This window comes from Corythoichthys intestinalis, chromosome 1 (genome assembly GCF_030265065.1).
Source record: "Corythoichthys intestinalis isolate RoL2023-P3 chromosome 1, ASM3026506v1, whole genome shotgun sequence".
In the NCBI taxonomy this organism is placed as follows: Eukaryota; Metazoa; Chordata; class Actinopteri; order Syngnathiformes; family Syngnathidae; genus Corythoichthys; species Corythoichthys intestinalis.
The window spans coordinates 50,845,490-50,867,081 of NC_080395.1; the positions used below are offsets into that span (position 1 = coordinate 50,845,490).

Consider the following 21,592-nt stretch of genomic DNA (forward strand, 5'->3'; position numbering starts at 1 on the left):
ACGAAATAGTAACACGCAGACAGTAAGGAAACTCACTTTAGTCAGATTACTGGTTTGGAAAATTGAATGCGTGAGATTACTCGTTATTGAAAGAAAGTAATCAGATTACAGGAATGTGTGAGTGACAACACTGGCTGTGACAAAATCAAACAATTCACAGTTCATTCAACTAAAATGTAGTAACACGCCCCTTGACATCCTCAGTAACGGCGTTGCAAAGATGGGAAAAATAGTTAAATAGATTACTCACTACTGAAAAAAATAACGCTGTTAGAAACGCTGATATAATCTAATGCCGTTATTAACAACACTGCTAAAGACTTTGCTACACCTGCCAGTTTGAAAGCGGCCATGGGCTCAAACCAACAGACGGTCTCTCTCCCACTCAATTCTTTATCCTAAGAAACAATCGCACATATTCAGTTGAAACTGATACCAATGTAAAGCATTGCAATCAAAAAATGAACAGCTTGAAGGCTTCAATTTATTGTGAATGTTGCAAATGTTGCTCATAATGCAAAATTCATAAATGCACTGAAACAAACAATGTATGAGAAAGAAAATGCTTAGACCCTAACACTTGCAGGTCTTTAATAAATGAAGTAACATGCCAATTAATCAGGCATTAATTTAGTGGATTTAGATTACTACAGTGTAAAGTAAACTTTTAAGCAAGTGCAATGCCTGATTGGTATTCAGGGTCTGAAGCATGTCTGATGCCAATTATCCACTGGGCCATTACTGTTCTTGTGAGGGGGTTTAAATGCAAAAGGCCTAGATTTTCATCAGCAGTTGCATTGCCTCTATTGCTAGCTTGGCATGGAAGAATATAATCTGATACTTGTGTTGTGTCGATGATTATTTCAAAGCAACAATGTTGTTATAAATACTGTAATATAAAAAATATTTTGATGAACAATATTTCAACTCTTGAATTGTTGAATCTGTAATTTTCCAGTATGATTTGACTTGATAGTGAGAGTAGATCTGACAAGCAATACATCGTGAGTGATGGTTTGAATGAAGATCTGCTTGTCAAGTACAAAGTTTGGCCACCAGCTGTTACCACTTTCTAGCACCAGCTCCAAAGAATATTATTTTGAAAATACATTAATTACTGTCTTGACCTTTTGCTTCTATAAGCTTGAAAGTTAAACATGTTTGTTCAGTGTATTATTCATGCAGCCAATTCAACAGCATGAAAAAGTCAATAAATCAGTGTGAGAATCAAATGAAGGTGAGAAGCTTGATTGACTGTATTGGTGTATGGGGAATTTAAAGGCCTCAGGTTTGGACGCTTCCCTTAGGCTCTGTCTACAGTGTGAGGTTGTAGGAGGTGCACCTCAGCTCCGAGAACATATATTAGCATACTACATTATTCATCACCTGTCAGCAGCTTGACTGGCAGCAACATTAGCTGCAGCCAGTTCAGACCACTAAATAGGGCGATAACAAACCAAAGGAGCACTGTACATTTGGCATGAAGATCCCTGAACGATCAAATCATGTGGCAAATACTGTAATCTCATTTGAAAGCTGTAATATGACTGTTGATTGTAACATTTCTGTGCAATAAAAAGGTATATGTAATGCAAACAACAAAGTTTTACTTGAACCACTAACCAGCGACTCACTGCTCAGAGCCGCTCAATCAGTTTCCAAAAGTTTTTTTGTTTATCTGGATTGGCCTACCTTTGGACCACTGCAACATAGAGAAAGACAAGCACTATGTAGACGCTGACGCCGTGTTCCATGTCATGAAAGAAAGTAGTTCTTGTAACATTAGATTTCTTTCTTTTTGGTAGCGTGGTGCCTATTAGATGTCCGTACAAACATTTTCGAGCTATTTTATGGTGTACAGTATTTGATTAGTTTTTGAGATAGTGGTTTAACAAGTAAAAATAAAAGAACATCGCCATATCACCATGAGTTTACAGCAATTGGCAAATTTCCATAGATGTTGAGCTTCCACTGAGTACGTATGCATCTTTCTGCGCCTGTGTTTGCAGACACCAATATTATTGTAGTGCTGAATGCTGTGTCTATGTACAGTATATAGTACAAATGCATGTCTTTATGGCGCCGCCTGAGAAGTTTGACGAAAAGAGAAAGGAGAGGGGAGAGCTGGGCAGCTGGCAAACCCGCTTACGATGTGGCTGACAGCAACTCGGAATGTGTTCTTCTTATATTGAATTCTTGCACATTGACTAAAGCAAGCCAAAAGTATTGACGACTTGCTTCCTTCTTGTCCTGTTCTCGGTCTCAGTCTATAGAGAATCTTGTTGTGTGTGATACTCCAATTTTTTTTAAAGACACCGTATGTGGAGGTGGAGGAGGATACGGTGAGCTGTGTTCTGTCTAATACCAGTTCCAGTTCACTCACGCACAGCACACTCATATTTTTTTCTATGATTTTTCTCTTCATTTCAATGGTAAGCTTCAACTTCTTTGTTTTTTCACCACTACTACCACCTGCACTAACCTTACTGGGACCTACGATGATTTCTCTCACAAGAAAATCCGACGTGCTGCCGTCTTGCGGCAAAACAATAAAATTGCGATGCTGTCGTGAATCATCGTATTTCGAGCATGTCGTCATATATGTCGAGACAAATGACGAGTCAAATTTGTATGTCGATGTGTTCGTTATTTCGAAGTACCGTTGTATTTCTGGAAACCAAAGAAGCCATTATATCACCGTAAATTCCTTTTTTTAAATTAACAGTGTGTGAATGTTTTTATTTTCCTGCTCGACTCTTAAACTACTTGTCCTGTATTTTTTCATGCTACTGGATTTCAAGGTACAGATTATCTTATAGTTTTTGACCACCCCCAAATTTTGTAAGATATCTATTGCAGGGAATCAACTCATACCCACATCCCCACCACCCACAAACACTTAAAGCAAGAAATAAGTTCTTCAATACATGCCTTGACACCTGAAAGTTACATCCTTTTGCCTGCACATTAATTTAAACGTGAAACTGACACCATTGGTTCATGAGTGCAAAAGAACACGAATGTATCCACAGGCAAAAATGTGTCCCACCACCGCATTGGATGTGCTAATGAATCTGCCTGGCCAGGCAATGAGTCTCTCAGGAGGCATGTTCAGCTCAGTTTTAACCTCAACACAAAGGGTTTAATGTGTGAGAATTATAGGGTGAATATCATGACTTTATTAACATGTTAGCAGGTGGTTAATTGTGTTATTTATTCTATGATCATGCAATGTCTTGGTTCGTGATGAGACAAGGTGTTGCTTTGAAAATGTGGGTTGGCTGCACAGTTCCATGGCACTGTCCCAATATTATGGAAAAACATGCCTCAAGATGGCAGTGTTCACCACTTTGATTTTAATGGTCACACAGCTTTACACAGCAGCCGCACAGACGGAGAGACGTGGATGATTTTGAGGGTTATCTACTGCATTGGAATGAGGTAGTTACTATATGGCAGAGGGAATTGAATGACGACTTTTGCTCTTAAGATGACTGAAAATAATTTTTCATCATTTTATGGTTTCTCAACACCATTAAGCGACGCTTTGTTGCAATGAAACTTGTCAAAAGAGATTGACTGCTTTTGTGTGCAATCTCAAAATAACAATCACTTCCTGAAATACACGAAAACGATGCAATACTCTAAATACAAACAGAAACACGTAGAAAATCCGTACTTACATACGCACGCGCGCAAACACGCAACTGTCGGACTTTGATAAGTGAAATGACTGTCAAGGTTATTACTTCGAGACAAATGCTGATGAGAGCCCGCAGGCTGCCAAGTGCAGAGGACACAGCGCAAATATCCAGCCGCGTGCAAACATGCTTAGACGACAGCTTCTGCTTCTTGACTTTAATTATTACAGCAATGTTTTAGTCATCCTTATGGTTTGCAGACAAAAAAAAAAAAAAAAAAAAAAAAAAAAAACAATGAAAAAAGTAATTATACTAGTGCCGTTGCGGTTCCCAGTTGGAGTAGTCTACCCTACCCGACTACAGCCTAACAGGTTGGTTTTGGACTTTGAGCCCAACGTGAATCACGACAAACACACATTCATTGAGAGAAATCATTGTCTTATTTCATGATTATAATTCTCGAGAGCTCCTTCATCGTCGTGGTCGTCAACCTACTCTGGCGTTTATTTATTTATTTATTTATTTGAGGGTGTCGGGGGTGATGGCGAAACGTCTCCGCAGCCTGCAGCATCTTCGTGGAGCATCCCACCGCGCACAGCCCTCGGATCCGCATGAAGCGACGTTTCTCCGGGCCAATCGCGTTCGTATTACGCCCGTCGACGCTGCTGAAAGAGAGCTGCTTTGACCAATGGAGATGGTGTGTCGAGGTGAGTGGGTGTGCGTGTAGCGACTTCACCGCCCCTCCCGTGGTTTGACAGAAGAGAGAAAGAGAGTTGAAGCAAGATATTCAGCTTTGTGAGTGAGAGCGCAAGGATGAGTGTCGCGTAAACGTTGCGCATTGGCGTGACATTGAACGCATTGTGTTTGAATTCTGCCGCAACAAGGAGGAAACATTTTTGCACCCCTTTTATGCCCTCGTTATCTCTTTTTAAACCCAATGGGCTGCACGCCAGGCTTGAGTGACGATGAAACCCATGGACTTGAAACATGAGGGGAGAAGAGTGGGTCGTCTTGCCCGCATCTCGCCGGCGCTTTCACGTTTACAGGTAGTAAGTGCATTTTTCACCGGACGCCAAACAGGATCTGAGCATTGATTTTGGATGACGTTTTAATGGAAGACACCGCAAACCACTGACCACCTGGCTGCTGGAAGCTGAGACGCTGATCACCGCAACAGCCGCAGGTCACACGCTTAAATGCTTTAATTAGAAGAATTAGATTGGGGAGGTAATAACTGAGGCACACACGTTGTTTGTAAAACTAAATTTCCCTTTTTTTTTTTTTTTGGGGGGGGGGGGGGGGGGGGGGTTCTTTTCACTACCTAATTATCAGTGCCAAATAATTCCAATGCCCATGAAGAACATCTTTAAAGCGTTATAGCTGCCTGGCATCATAAAGTTTTTGTAAGGGGATATTGCTAATTTTTGGTATACTTTCCCCACTAAGAAATCAAAATCTCAACTGCTCATGTTGTAAATGCTTCATTAAAGTGCAACTATAGTGGAATCCACAACGACACACAATTATTATAGCTATTTAGGTTTGGAAAATAGTATGTAAAACAAAAACAAAAATGCCTATTTTTTGTGACATTTTGTGCACAATGAGCTGTTTAGGTTATCCAATTTGTCACACAAATGGGCACCTAAATGGTTGATACAGTGTTGTGAAGTTGATTTTTTCATTATTCTGTAGACATTCTGGCATATAAAACAGGGTACTGTTCATGAATGTTTTTAGGAATAATTTTCTTAAAATAATATTTTGTCTCAATTTATTTATTCAAAATTGAAGGGGTTTTGCAATGAGTTCTTAAACGTTAAGTCATCATAATAAGTACAACAAATATCTGTCATAACTGCAATTATGGGCATTGCAATAAACAGTCATATTTCTAAATCACAATTTTTCATATTCTAAGGAATGCTCTTTAAAAACATACATTATTAAGTGACGTATCATTCCTGTAGAGCACAAAAATGTAAAAGCAGTTGATGGACAGGGCCCATTATTCTTTAAATCATGAATTTATATATTTAGGGAGTGGGTGTAATTTTCACTTTTTCTTGTAAAGTATTGACTGAAAGCATTCTCTTTGCTTTGTAGGGGTGGGGACATTCCTGCCATCAGTGAAAAGTCTGCAACTACAGTTTCTTAGAAAGAAACTCTTGCCTCATTTCTGCTGTCATGGATCTAAAAGACTATTACCTGTTGGGTGCTCTGCTTGCCTGCATATGGTTAGATCCTTCAATAGCCCAAGAACTAATCTACCCCATCAGAGAGGAGCTGCAAGAAAATGTCCTTATTGGAAATATACCAAGGGACCTCAATATTTCCCATACAAATGCAGCCACTGGAGCAAGTGCTAATCTTGTGTATCGTCTGGTCTCTAAAGCAGGAGATAATCCTCTGGTCCGCGTTCTGAGCAGCACCGGCGAGATATTCACGACATCAAACCGAATTGATAGAGAGAAGTTATGCCCTGGTCCCTCCTTTGAGGACAGCGAGTGCTCCTTTGAAATTGAAGTAGTCATCCTGCCTAATGATTATTTCAGACTGATTAAAATAAAAATAATTGTAAGGGACACAAATGATAATGCGCCCATGTTCCCATCTCCTGTGATCAACATCTCCATCCCAGAAAACACGCTCATAAACAGTCGCTTTGCTATTCCTTCGGCCACTGACCCAGACACTGGTCCAAATAGTGTCCACAAATATGAGTTGATCAATGGGCAAAGTGCCTTCGGTTTAGACATAGTGGAAACGCCTGAGGGTGAGAAGTGGCCGCAGCTCATTGTGCAGCAGAATCTGGACAGAGAGCAGAAGGATACATATGTGATGAAGATTAAAGTGGAGGATGGCGGCAGCCCACAAAAATCCAGCACGGCCATTCTCCAAGTTACTGTAACAGATGTCAACGATAACAGACCTGTCTTTAAGGAGAGTCAGGTAGAGGTGCATATTCCGGAGAATTCCCCTATCGGCACATCTGTTGTGCAGCTTCAGGCCACAGATGCAGATGTTGGGACCAATGCAGAGATTCGATATGTATTTGGGACTCAGGTGTCACCAGCTACAAAGAGGCTGTTTGCACTAAATGCGACATCTGGCTTAATCACTGTGCAGAGGCCCCTGGACAGAGAAGAGACTGCAATACACAAGCTCTCTGTTGTGGCTAGTGATGGCAGCCCTAGCCCTGCCAGAGCTATTATTTCAATAAATGTGACTGATGTTAATGACAATGCCCCTAATATAGACTTGAGATATATCATCAGTCCCATTAATGGCACTGTTTTTCTCTCTGAGAAGGATCCCATCAATACCAAGATTGCCCTCATCACAGTATCAGACAAAGACACTGACATCAACGGCAAGGTCATTTGTTTCATTGAAAAGGATGTACCCTTCCACCTCAAAGCTGTGTATGATAATCAGTATCTGTTGGAGACATCTGCACTGCTGGACTATGAAGGGAAAAAGGAGTATAATTTCAAAATTGTGGCTTCGGATTCTGGAAAACCAAGCTTAAATCAGACTGCCTTAGTTAGAGTGAGGCTAGAGGATGAGAATGACAACCCACCTATTTTCACTCAACCTGTCATTGAGCTGGCTGTCATGGAGAACAACAAACGGGACCTGTTTCTCACCACTCTCAGCGCAACAGATGAGGACAGTGGAAAAAATGCAGAGATTGTTTATCAGCTTGGACCAAATGCATCATTTTTTGATCTTGACCGTAAAACCGGGGTTTTGACTGCATCTCGGGTTTTTGATCGTGAGGATCAGGACAAGTTCCTGTTCACGATAACTGCAAGAGATAATGGCACTCCACCGCTGCAGACGCAAGCAGCTGTCATGGTTACTGTGCTGGATGAAAATGACAACAACCCCAAGTTCACGCATAACCACTTCCAGTTTTTTGTCTCTGAGAATCTTCCTAAATACAGCACTGTTGGGGTAATAACTGTGACAGATTCTGACGCTGGAGAAAATGCTGCCGTTTCCCTTTCCATTTTGAATGACAACGAAAACTTCATATTAGATGCATTCTCTGGCGTTATAAAGTCCAATGTGTCCTTCGATAGAGAGCAACAGAGTTCCTACACCTTTGATGTGAGGGCTGTGGACAGTGGCAGGCCTCCGTGCTCATCAGCTGCCAAGGTGACCATCAATGTCATTGATGTGAACGACAACACGCCTGTTGTCATCTCTCCTCCCTCAAACACATCTTTTAAACTTGTGCCTATGTCCTCCATCCCCGGATCTGTGGTCGCTGAGGTGTTTGCTGTGGATGGTGATACAGGGATGAACGCTGAACTGAAATACACAATTGTGCATGGCAACAACAAAGGTCTGTTCAGGATTGACCCGGTCACTGGGAATATCACTCTCGAAGAGAAGCCAGCAGTAAACGACATAGGATTACATAGATTAGTGGTCAACATCAGTGATTTAGGATATCCAAAGTCCCTCCATACTCTGGTGCTGGTATTCCTTTATGTCAATGAGTCTGTGGGCAACTACACTCTCATCAATGATCTCATTCGGCGTAGGATGGAAACTCCGATTGAGCGCAACATTATTGAAAGCAGTGAAACTTATCAAAGTGGTGACTATTTAACAATAATGATAGCCTTTGTGACCGGCGCTTTAGTCGTGATTATTGTCATCTTTGTGACTGTCCTGTTGCGCTGCCGACACACTTCCAGGTTCAAAGCTGCACAGAGGAAAAAACAGGGAACAGAATGGATGTCACCAAACACAGAGAACAAGCAAAATAAGAAGAAAAAGCGCAAGAAAAGAAAATCTCCAAAGAGCTCCTTGCTCAACTTTGTTACCATTGACGGAAACAAACCTGATGATCCTGCCCACGAGCCAATCAACGGAACCATCAGTCTGCCCACCGAACTGGAAGAGCAAGGGATTGGACGCTTTGATTGGAATGCCACACCTACCACCACCTTCAAACCAAGCAGCCCTGACCTGGCCCGGCACTACAAATCTGCCTCCCCGCAATCAGCATTCCACCTCAAGGCTGACACCCCAGTCTCTGTGAAGAAGCACCATGTGATTCAAGAACTTCCACTGGATAACACATTTGTTGGGGGCTGCGACACCCTTTCCAAGAGGTCCTCCACAAGCTCAGACCACTTCAGTGCCTCAGAGTGCAGTTCCCAAGGAGGGTTCAAGACGAAGCCGCCCATGCACACCAGACAGCAGGTAAAAGAGCACTTTTACTGGTCTATAAGTACTGCCTATAACTGCCCTGTTCCACACTGCTAAAGTGCCAGGTAACATACTGTATGAAACTCACCATTAAGTTAGTGATGCAACAACAAAGTAAAGGAAGCACACAATTTTAAAATTGTCAAACTTCAAGATGAAAGAAAGAAACTTAACACCCACAAATTGTGGGTTTGATGAACTCTTGTCACATAATTTGGTGGTACAATCGAATAGTCATGGTTGTGTCATATTTTAGTCTCAGTAAGATGAAATGGGTGAGTGACTGCCTTATTTTAATATCTTTTTCACCCAGGATAGCTAATTGGTTAAAAAAAAAAAAAAAACTGTACATGTATCTATTGTGACGCGCTGTTTATGTGAAAGAAACATTTTTTTCTTGCCTATCTACTCATGCCTGACAACAAGTACACAATCTCTAAAATGACAGCAGATTTTTCACCTTTCATAAAATGCGAGCACACTCATGTTTTGTTTTTTTTTTTTTTTTTTAATTATTTTTTGTTTCAGTGTTCTGGTGTGTACTGTGATGTCACACAAGACCGTACAACCTTACCTGTGAACAATAACAACAAGTAACAATTATGCCGCCATAGTGTTAATGGCAAATGTCACAGACGGCTTTACCACATCAAAGCCTGAATTAAATTGTTCCTCTCAAAGCACACTAACAAACTGAGTGAGGCTTGTCTGGGACTTGATACACATCCAATTCAAAAAGGATTAACCAATAATGAGCCTCAAATTTAAACATAATCCATGCAGCTTTTTTCCCCTATCAAAGCCTTATTAATTTTTCTGCTAATAAAGCCCCACTACACAACAAACAGTTACAATCTAATATAACACACACGGACAAATACAGGGAGCAGCTGAGGTGGGGGATGTGAAAGAAGACAGAGGGAGGGCCAAGTGAGAGAGTTGTCAGTGGCTCAGGCTTGACTGATGGTGGTACTGAATCTTAAGGTGGCAGTGTTGAGCTGCATTGCAATACCTGGCACTCTGCCAGTCTGCAGTGGCCCATTCAAGACAGAAAAGAAAGGAGTGAAATCTATGTTGGCGTACTTAGTGAAATACTCTCTTCTAATGATGCTGAGCCTGCACAGAAAAGATTGATAATGGCAGGTAGAGATGAGAGAGATCAGGTCTGACCAGGAGAGTTAGAGGTATTACTGGGGTGATGCTGTGAGATACTTGGGGCTCTATTTTTGTGGCTCTAGACCAACGCCTGTCTACACCAAGTAGAGAGATGGTTAAGATTAGGTTTTGGTCATTTCATGGACAGGCACATACTTGCAATTTGTAAATAGGATGGGATGCATTGCTTATAAGGGGGAACACACTGGACTCTTACTTTAGGTACCAATAAGAAGGCTTCTTTACATTCCCTTTGAACATGCTTTTCTTTGTGCTTCTCATCCTCTATTTGATGAAAATAATAAAAATGATACAGATGCTTTAATGCATGCTATTTATATTCAGAGGTGGGTAGTAACACGTTACATGTACTCCGTTATAATTTACATGAGTAACTTTTTGAGAAAAATGTACTTCTAAGAGGTGTTTTACTCAGCCATACTTTTAACTTTTACTTGAGTAGGTTTTTGAAGAAAAAAACAATACCCTTACTCCGCTACTTTGGGCTACGAAAGAGTCATTATATTTTCCTCTTCATTCTACATATTAGATTTATTTTTTTTTTTTTGCTAGCGATGCTATTCCCAAGAATTGCGCTACTAATTTCACCAATGAGATTTCACAACAATAATCACATGACTCCATCACACCAATCAGATGCAAGCTTGCCGTTCTATGATCACGCAAGCCTGTTCAATCACACGCTTCTTTAAAGCACCATAACAAATGAAGTATTTGACATAGAGCGCTGCCCTCAACATGAATCAAAATTGCGGATTTAAAACTCTCTCAGTTTTTATTTGGCACCAATTGACCATGGAAAACCGGAGATATGATCCTTTGAATTTCATAGTAGTAACTATGGAGGAATTACAGTATTTACTACTCAAACTAGGAACTATTTTCTCCACTAGAGGGTAAGGCACTCATGCTCTTTGGAAGAATAATGTTATATTACTGTTTTTTTTTCTTCATCTCTTTAATTTAATGATTTTTTTACTCCTTTGGCTTAATGTGGTTATGTAATGGGTTATTGTTCAGTATCATTATAACAACAGTTCATATAGATAAGTTTTTGCTGACAGAACAAAAAATACCATTATTTTAAAAAAATCAAATAAAATGAGCAGTTACTAAAAATGTTGCTCATTGCATGAAAATTCTTTTCACTGGATACTTTTTACCTTGTACTTATGTACAATTTTTTTTGATGACTTTTACTCGAGTAATATTACTTTGAAGTAACGCTCCTCTTAATTGAGTACATTTTTTGGCTACTCTACCCACCTCTGTTTATATTTGAGTGAAACATGTACATGTCCACCTCGCGAAAATGTGGAGCTGCATGTTTATCTGCCCGCACCTTGTGTGCTTATTTGCAAAACCATAGCTCTACCTTGCAGCAAAACTTGGACTTATTTGGTCTCTTCAGCAGCATAGTAAAAGTGCACCATTTGTCCACAAAATTGTCAGTTGCAAGTTGTCAAGTTGTGTACGTGTCCACAAAGACAGACCCTCATAGTTGAGCAAATTCCAAAACATCTGTGGCCTTGTCTGCACTGGAAATAAACTTGAGTTGCGTTTTATATCTGAGCACACAGGCCCAGTTTATGAAAATAGTCACTGCATTTGTACTTACATTTAATGTATTTTTTGTTTGAGAGAGAGTAGTCAAAAGATGCAGTCAATAGCCATCATATTCCAACAACAGTTTGTGTTTGAGTGCATGACTGGAGGTGAGAAGAGTGGGGGATGAGACAAGGTGATGACGTGTGCTCACGGGGTGTGACAACCAGGAGAGCGCATGAGATATGACGCTATATAGTAAGCACATCTTCATTGATTCTTTCAGTCACCTTTGCGAGTTATTTGGATCAATGTTTCTGACACATGATTAAAAGGAACACAGATACACCCTGTATTTTATATCATGTCATTCATAAAGCAAAGAATGCAGACACTTGAGCACACCTGTTCTCCAATAATCTGAGCCTTTCAATTGATTTTGTTCATGTCCTCATGGACGGTCTGTAACAAAACCTTATTCCATCTTGAGGGTTAAATTTTAACTCAGAATGTTGTATCCCAATTTGCATCTCATTGATTCTCCTTTTTACATGAACTTGATTAGCGTCTTCTAAATATTACATGGCATGATTCATCCAAAAAAATCTAAAATCTTGAGATGAATGATTGAATTTTAATCTTAAATTCTTTTGAAAAAAAAAAAAAAATCCCCCCATCCTAGTGCATAATACTAATGTTTGGAGGTTTACATCAAAAGAGTTGGTTGTTTTACAGTCTTATAAAAATCCACACCATCTCAATGAGGTATTCATATTTCAGGTTAAAATGCCAGTTATTGATTGTGGTAAAATGTTAAGGCAACACTTGGAAGAAGAGTAAATCTTCAATGCCTTTGTTGAATCCGGATTTACATGTTTCTTTGCACAGTAAAATCATGTGCATTATTGACCTGCGTAGTTAAAAACATTTGCCAATCAAAGCAGTCGTTTGCAAACTGCATGACAATGGAATTTAGTCTTTACATTGTTTACTCATGAGTAACTAACATCATCAATCACCTCCTCTTGTTTGATGTTCATGTGAAATAAGCAACAAAGTGAACAAGGATGTTTAAGGCAAAGACACGGCTTAAGCTTTGGGGAATAGCTTTTGAATTGATTTTTTTCCCTCTCTCTCTCTCTCTTGGATTGAAAAGCCATTCTGTTTCAGCTCTCTGGAGTCACTTCTATGCAACATCAGCATCAATCAATAAATAAGAAAATTGAAAGTAAATTGATTAACAAGTAGACGGAGAGAGGAGAAAGGTTGAGGGCAGCTGCACCAAAGCATGAAAAAGCCACTGGTGGTGTCGCCTCTTCTTTAATAGATTGGGAAGATTGGGAAATAGAAATAGGAGACATTTTAAGTGGCATTATCACTCAGTTTGGCTTTCAAGACCCCCACCGTGCTGATAGCAATAGGCGCAATACTTGCCTTGTCTGTCTTTTTTTCACTCATTATTTATCCTCTAGGGACCAACATAAGTGGAAACAACAGTGAGTAAAAAGCATAAAAACGGTGTCCTACTTTCACAAGGCAACACAAGCGTAGAAACTAAGAGATAATATTGCTGCTCTTTCAGCATCAGTTACTTCACTTCAGTATTGTGCATTTCTGTGAGTAGTACCAGTACAACATACTGACGCAGACATGAAATCTAATCTCATTTAAAGGCAAGGTACAGGTATGGTTCACTAGCAAAACATGTGCCCACTGGCTATGCATTAACCGCACACTGTTCAACAGCTCCCAAGGCTCACATTGAGGCCATATTAATGTGATTTTACCGAGCGTACCAAGCTTAGATCTAGTCAGTGAGATGGTGCATTTGACATCGTGTTAAACTGATTACTATCCTTACATTCATTTGTCGATGTTTTATATTTGTTGAGATAAAATCATTGACAGATTCAGTACAAGATGTAATATTTGAAAATTTTACAGCTTTCTCCATTCTTGACCTTTAGATAATTCCCATGATGGATGTGAAAATAAGGTTGTTTGAGGTGCACATGACTGTGAATTGACTGTGGGTCCATTTTTTCCCCCACAATCACTTTGTTATGGTAATGTAACAATGCTCTCTATGTGGGTGCACACTTACCACCTTCATATGAGACACACAGCGATGCGACCACATTGCTCCAGCATTTCGTTTGTAACAATTTATTCGCAGCGAGTGATTATTTTCCTTTTTTTTCTACCATAGAAGAAAATATGCTGGCACCTACAAGTGTGAACCAATAGTTCAATATTTGCTCCTTGTACTCTGATGTGCAAATCACACCTTAGCAATAGGTACATTTTAAAGGAACTCCCTTTTGAAGCAACTTCTAATGGCAAGCAATGTATTCCCAGAGCAATTAACTTGATTTATGATGTTGGATTGAATGGAAATAAGCAGCGTGCATAATAATCAAATGCAATCCAACTGTATGTGGATGACAGAAACAAAAAAAAAAAAAACATGAGGAAGAAATTGATTATTGAGGGAAGGATTATTTTAGTAGCTACGCAAAATAAAGTTTTTACCGATCGTCGTAATTAAAGAACCTTGCGGGGGTCGTCCTGCTTGTGCAGGTTCATTTGCCACATTAATAAGGGAATTAGTGGTACATATGAGAGTAGATAGAAGCAGGGAAGTTGGAGAAGATTAACGGACTATGACAATGTGGCACCTAAGGGGAATGTTGCACTGTCTTCATGGGTTTGCTGACAAGGATAATGGCAGTGTGACTGGCCATTATTCAGCTTGTCCTTGTACTGCACATGCAAAAGCACTCAAGACCATGTGGGGGGAGACAAAAATTAGGCCAATTTTGTAGTGGATTCAGTTTTCTTCTGTCAGAGGACCAAACTTTTAAGCACAACAAATAAGGTTTTAATTCATGTTAACACACTCATCGAAAAAGGGAAATATGAATAATGTACTTCATTCTCTAATTTAATGCTGCTCAAATGTCGTTTTAAAATAAAGTTCAAGATTTTTCACAAACCTTACAAGACATTGATCGGGGCTTGTTACTGCAAAGAACATCCAGGAAGAAATAGGCATGTCCTATATATGAGTACATGGCTAAACTGAATGACTTGTGGCCTGTACTAAGGTATTGGACATTAGCAGAAGCAGAGTAGATTAGAGCCTCGAGGGGATCTAGTTTTGTCTGCACAAAACAACACAATAACTCAAAGCTGTCTGTTAACTCGCTGGACTGTGAGTCATTTGGTTTTCTTTTCTTCTGTTGAACTAAATGCTTGTTTTATTTTCTATTTTTATTTCAGACAGTTATTATCAAATTTCTCCATTAGAAAAACCAAAACACAGATGATGGCAAATTACCAGGAATTATTTTTAAAAAATTTACTGTACACATCTTTATTCATGTCACAGTTTTCCGTCTTCATCTTTAAGTTTGGCATAATACATCAAATTCAATTTTGATAATGGCCAATTTTGTCATATATGAAAGGTTGACTGAATGTTTGTCTTGCTATGTGCGTGTCTGTAAGCGTAGGTGTGTGTGTGCATGCATATGAGATTTTTCTATGTTTATCATTTGTTTGTCTGCCACTTTTGGCTGACAAGCCATTCATCTTAAAAGTAAACATCGTCTATCTCTACAAATTCTCACAACAAATTGACTGGTGATCAATCATCCTGAGAGTCACTATAGGCCAGTCTTGTTCTGCATGCACAAAAAAAAAACACAACAAAAAACACACCGTTATTTTTTGCTTTTGTGGAACTGTCATTACTTCAGTCATCTTCATGTTTCACTAATCCAGAAAATACATTGCCTATTTCTCTACTGCCACTCAACCAAGCTTACATATTTGTGTTGTCTTCTAACAGAGCATGATTAATAATAATATTGAGAAAACAAACAAACACTTTCTGCACCACTTGTTACCTACAGCACATGTAATATAAGAGTAGATGGTGGAAGAAAATGTTTCTTGACTTCTTACTTGTCTGCAAAAATGATATACAGTCTTAAGTTCTAATGTTAGATCGTGGACTCCACCCCAAGCAAGCATCTCTTCTTTTCACCCCTCACCAACCCAATTCCCACCACCAATTGGCTCCTGCCCATCCCCCTCCATCACAACTTTCACCAATCTTTTAACGGGGTCAATGTTATTACATGCAATGTTAAATCGCGGCTGGCATGGTCACCTTTTTTGTGTTCTGATCATTTGTGACAGATGGGAGTGCTTTATGTTCAGTGCCCAGTTTTCTTCCTGGGAATGGTGGGGGGGATCGTGTAAATGATGGATAAAGCATTGCTGTATGTCCTGACATGACAAATCCAGAGGGAGACATGTCTTTGTCATTCAGTTGCAGTTACATGTGACATATGAGTCGCAGCTTGGCCACTACCTTGTACCAGTGTCCAGGCTAATAGTTGTAATAATGGCTTTCCCAGACAAACACGCCCAAAGCAAATGGAGAGTGGGTGGGGAATTATTTTACTTGAAATATGAATGCTATTGACTGCTGTGCCACATGGCCTCATCACATACTAAAACTATGTAACCCTCATCAATGTAAATCTTAATTGTATATATGAGATGTTTCATGTAAATTGAACTCCTGGTAATCTTGCCTGATGTGCTGTGTTATAAAATAGTGGACTTTACTTTCTGTTGTATTTTTCCCTGCTTTTTTCTTTTTTCCCCCCTTTTTATTTAATTTTATTTTCTTTCATTTCATTTATTGCTGGGACACCTGAAAAGAACAAAAAACAAACTGCCAATTATATAGTAAGCTGCGACTTCGCTCCTGTTTTTGAAAGCTTTATTTGAACACTGCTATCCTACCTTAATATTTAATAATAAATGTTTCCAAGAGCCGTTTCCTGTTTCTTTCTGTCAGTTTGTTCTTCTTTTCTGATGGGCTAAAAGAGATTGTGCCAAATGGTACATGTCAGGATGGGACTGCAATAATTTTAAAATTAGTGTGATCATCAGCTTCCAAGGAAGGGAAGGAGATAAAGAGGGAAAACAAGACTTATGGGATGTTACTGAACAATGTATTAGAACAAGAGAATTACATTTTGGATCACCGAGGGAGGGCTCAAAAGATCACACACTTTGTTGAGGACACTAAATAAAATTCATAAGGCTTACGGGCGCCATGGTATCCTGAGTAAACCCACGCAAGCATTTAAGCGAACAAGCCTATTCATACACCATCACACACATGTGAAGGCTGTAGCCTGGATTCAACTCAGAACAATGACCGTGGTGTGCCAGAAAGCCACCTGATAGGTTAAAAAAATAGATATAAAATAAAACATCACGACATAATATGGTACATACTTGCACAAGCCTGACTGTGTCACTCTGATCTTTAGACAAGAAGAGACGAGGCCTTAATTAAACATTTGCATATAAAACACGGTGTGAAGCACAATTTAGTAAGGAATGGCAATGGAAACAACAGGGCCAACAATTTCACAGAAGGTGCAATTCAAACAACAATCTGGGGAAAAGAAACAATGCTCAATCAAAATAGTCTTATTGTCACATCTGCACGTAATCCAGATGCCGACGCAACCATTCATGCACATCCTAAGCATATAATTGCTGATGTTATAGCACCTTAAATTTAATTATTTAAAAAGAAGAAACAAAATCTTTAAAGTGTTATCACATATTCAAGGCTTAAAGTACAAGAACATGTAAAAGTATTCTTTTATTAAGCTTTTTTCTCATCTGTATCCTATTGTAAGACAAACAATTTCCAAGGATACATTGTCATTTACTGACTATAACTTGAGTGGAATTTGCATAATGATGGGAAAAAAACTGCTTTCTGTTCATGTGTCAGGACTAGTTTTGTTTTGATAATGAGCCTTTATCGCAACAGTGTGACTTGTAAAATGGCAGTTTTATAAAAATGAATACGAAACCAACTTTTTCGTAGAGCTATAATATGTGAAGAACCAATAAAATAAAATTCATTCCATTTTGCTGATGATTTAGATAAATGTCTACTTTTCCTTTTTTTTTTTTTACCTAGGAGAAATAAAATCCATCCGGAAATTTTGTATTTGGTATGGCCCAGAGGTTGCGCAAGACATTTTCGTTGTCTGTCATTTTGACTGACAGGGTCATAAAAATCTGGTCATAGTCTATTTTTACCCGTCACTTAAAGTTTTAAAATGATGATGACATATTCAATAGTATTTAGTTTTCATTCATTTTTAATTAATATTGTAACGCTTGCTTGGAGGCGAAAAATTAGACACTGAAGTTGTGGTATTTTTCTCCCTTTTTACTCTGCTTACCGCCAACAACTCCGCCCCCAAAGAAAAGGAGGCAACGATATAGATAGACCCCAATCACCAACGTCACACAATGATCTTAATTGTGGTTGTCAGCCCAAAATCTTCTAAATATATATTAAATGCATCTTACCAGATATAAAAAGACTACTACATAGTCTGTGGTGATCGTTTGGTGCCCAGATTTCTTGTCGAATTACAGCAGTCCATCTCGCGCTCATCTTCGGGTCTCTCAGAATACGGTAGAACTTCAAGTCTCTCCGTCTATCTTCTCTGTTACAGCAACCAACCGCCACACACGCCTTCACCATTTTGATTATTAATATTAACGAGCAGAAAAACACGCCGTAATAGGAGGCATGTACGCAGCGGTAATGTGTAAACATGACGAGCTGACACACAATATGGCGGCTCCGGTCAGGGGGGCGGAGTTGTGATGTCATGTGATTGGGGTCTATACACAGGCAATCTTGTCCATCAATTGGATGACGCGCTGGCACACCGGGTGCACCAATAAGAACCTCGCGTTGATGTGTCAATCACGGTGCCGCCGCCAGACCCCGGTGACGCTACAATATTTTGACAGAATAGCCAACGACGTCATGCATTAAGAGAGACAATAGCTAATTAATATGCTAACTCGCCACCCTGTGGTCTGGGGTGTGAATTGCAACCTGTCAAAATGACGGACGGACTTCAGTTTTTTCCGTCACCATTTTAAAAAACCGGTCAACGACGGAAAATTTCCGGTTAGCGCGACCCCTGGTATGGCCTGTTCAATAGTAAGGTATAAAGTTTGGTAATATTCATAATCCTCACAGTTGTATCCATTCACATTGTTTCTATCCTAAAAAAATAAAGCACATGGATTGCATCGAAACAATATGAAAGACAAGACACATCGAGCAGTGATGCTCAGTTAGTGACATATTTTTTCTTGTCACTCATGCGATGTAAAATAATGTTAAAAAAAAAAAAAAAAAGTTTCACTTCCACTAGAAGCAGTGCATAAGTGGGGGTGTGAGTGCGTGTATGGGTGGGGTGGGGGATTTCAAAGTGCCACACCGTCATATCTATGGAAAGTAGGCCTAACTCTGCTTAATCTGTTCACTCTGTTTGAAAGCCAGAAGCAGAGCTTAGTCTGCATTCGGGAGGGGAGGAGGTGGAGGAGGAAAAAGAGATAAATAAATAAATAAATAAATAACCATAGCCTTTATAGTTTGACCTAGTGTGTACGATCATTTTCAGAAATCCACTGGAATTTGAAATGTGAATTTAGACCCAAGTGATAATCACATTGACTTTTCTTCCAAGACCATACAGAAGAAGCCAAGCATTGACCAGTTTTTATACGAACAAAGTCATATTTTGCGATTTTCTGGACAGCAAATGTTTATTTCAAAATATTGAATATAACATATGAGGAATGTGTCTAGGTGTTTTTACCCCGTTCTTCTTTCAAGTAAAAGCAAATAGTGATTTGCATTTCCCAGACAAATTGCATGTGAATGCTAGGAGATGAAAGGAACACATTTAACACTACAAAACCCACTAATATATTACAGCTTATTATAGATATGTATCAATGCATAATGTACTGTACAACTTCCCCCTTTGGGATAGTGAGCAACATGGCCATGACATGAGAGCAATCAGTTGGTTGGTAAGTTCTCTGATCGCATTGCTACATTCTTTGAATTTAAAATTAGAAAGCTTTTACGTGTTGAATATTGCACAATAACAGTGATCATCAACATTCACAGTAAGAATATGCATGTGATTAAATCAGCACCCTCTGCACGCAAAAAAATAAATAAATAGAAAGGTCTTGTTCAACATCTGCTCTATTAAGGGGGTGACCAGACATCCTGAATTACCTACACACATCCACTACCTTAAAACAGTATGATACAACAATTAAAAATGTGGAATTTCATAGATTCGCTACATACCACAATTGGTCAGAAAACTTGGATAGTCATACAGTGCATGCCAAACCCCATGTCAAAATGTCTTTCAGTGCATTTATACTGTATGATATTTATGATGAGTGTATTTTAACTTCATCTGGAGCCGTCCACTCTATTGCAATTCCTGTATATGCACGAGTGACTTTTCTCATAAACATACTGTGAAATTCTATTTAACACACATATTTTAAAGATAAGAAACATAACATCTCAAACTATTTATTATCATTATATATAAGTATTTAGTCAACCACTAATTGTGCAAGTTCTCCCACTTGAAAATATTAGAGAGGCCTGTCATTGTCAACATGGGTAAACCTCAACCATGAGGGACAGAATGTGAAAAAAAAAAAAAACAGAAAATCCCATTGTTTGATTTTTGAAGAATTTATTTGCAAATCATGGTGGAAAATAAGTATTTGGCCAATACCAAAAGTTCATCCTAGTACTTTGTTAAGTACCCTTTGTTGGCAATAACGGAGGCCAAACATTTTCTGTAACTCTTCACAAGCTTTTCACACACTGTTGCTGGTATTTTGGCCCATTCCTCCATGCAGATCTCCTCTAGAGCAGTGATGTTTTGGGGCTGTCATTGGGCAACACAGACTTTCAACTTCCTCCACAGATTTTCTATGGGGTTGAGATCTGGAGACTGGCTAGGCCACTCCATGACCTGGAAATGCTTCTTACGAAGCCACTCCTTTGTTGCCATGGCTGTGTGTTTGGCATCATTGTTATGCTGAAAGACCCAGCCACGTCTCATCTTCAATGCCCTTGGTGATGGAAGGAGATTTTCACTCAAAATCTCTCGATACATGGCCCCATTCATTCTTTCCTTTACACAGATTAGTCGTTCTGATCACTTTGCAGAAAAACAGCCCCAAAGCATGATGTTTCCAACCCTATGCTTCAGAGTGGGCATGGTGTTCTTTGGATGCAATTCAGTATTCTTTCTCCTTCAAACACGAGAACCTCTGTTTCTACCAAAAAGTTCTATTTTGGTTTCATCTGACCATAACACATTCTCCCAGTCCTCTTCTGGATCATCCAAATGCTCTCTAGCGAACCGCAGACGGACCTGGACGTGTACTTTCTTCAGCAGGGGGACACGTCTGACAGTGCAGGATTTGAGTCCCTGGCGGCGCATTGTGTTACTGATAGTAGCCTTTGTTACTGTGGTCCCAGCTCTCTGTAGGTCATTCACTAGGTCCCCCTGTGTGGTTCTGGGATTTTTGCTCACCGTTCTTGTTATCATTTTGACGCCATGGGGTGAGATCTTGCATGGAGCCCCAGATCGAGGGAGATTATCAGTGGTCTTGCATGTCTTCCATTTTCTAATAATTGCTCCCACAGTTGATTTCAGTACACCAAGCGTTTTACCTATTGCAGATTCAGTCTTCCCAGCCTGGTGCAGGTCTACAATTTTGTCTCTGATGGCCATAGTGGAGTTTGGAGTGTGACTGACTGAGTTGTGGAAAGGTGTCTTTTATACTGATAATGAGTTAAAACAGGTGCCATTAATACAGGTAACGAGTGGAGCCTCGTTAGACCTCGTTAAAAGAAGTTAGACCTCTTTGACAGCCAGAAATCTTGCTTGTTTGTAGGTGAACAAATACTTATTTTCCACTCTAATTTGGAAATAAATTCTTTAAAAATCAAACAATGTGATTTTCTGTTGTTTTTTTTCCACATTCTGTCTCTCATGGTTGAGCTTTTCCCATGTTGACAATTTCAGGCCTCT

General features: G+C 39.4%; 1 protein-coding gene across 6 annotated transcripts in view; it reads left to right on the forward strand.

The window, feature by feature from the left end:
* Nucleotides 1–4,419: 4,419 nt before the first annotated feature.
* Nucleotides 4,420–21,592, forward strand: part of LOC130912005 (protocadherin-9) — a 284,657-nt gene continuing 267,484 nt past the window's right edge. For all 6 annotated transcript variants that reach the window (XM_057829716.1, XM_057829733.1, XM_057829724.1 and 3 more), the window contains exons 1-2: nucleotides 4,420–4,824; nucleotides 5,748–8,864. In XM_057829716.1, coding sequence (XP_057685699.1) covers nucleotides 5,829–8,864 — 3,036 coding nt within the window. In that variant the 5' untranslated portion in view covers nucleotides 4,420–4,824; nucleotides 5,748–5,828. The remainder of the gene's footprint in view (nucleotides 4,825–5,747; nucleotides 8,865–21,592) is intronic.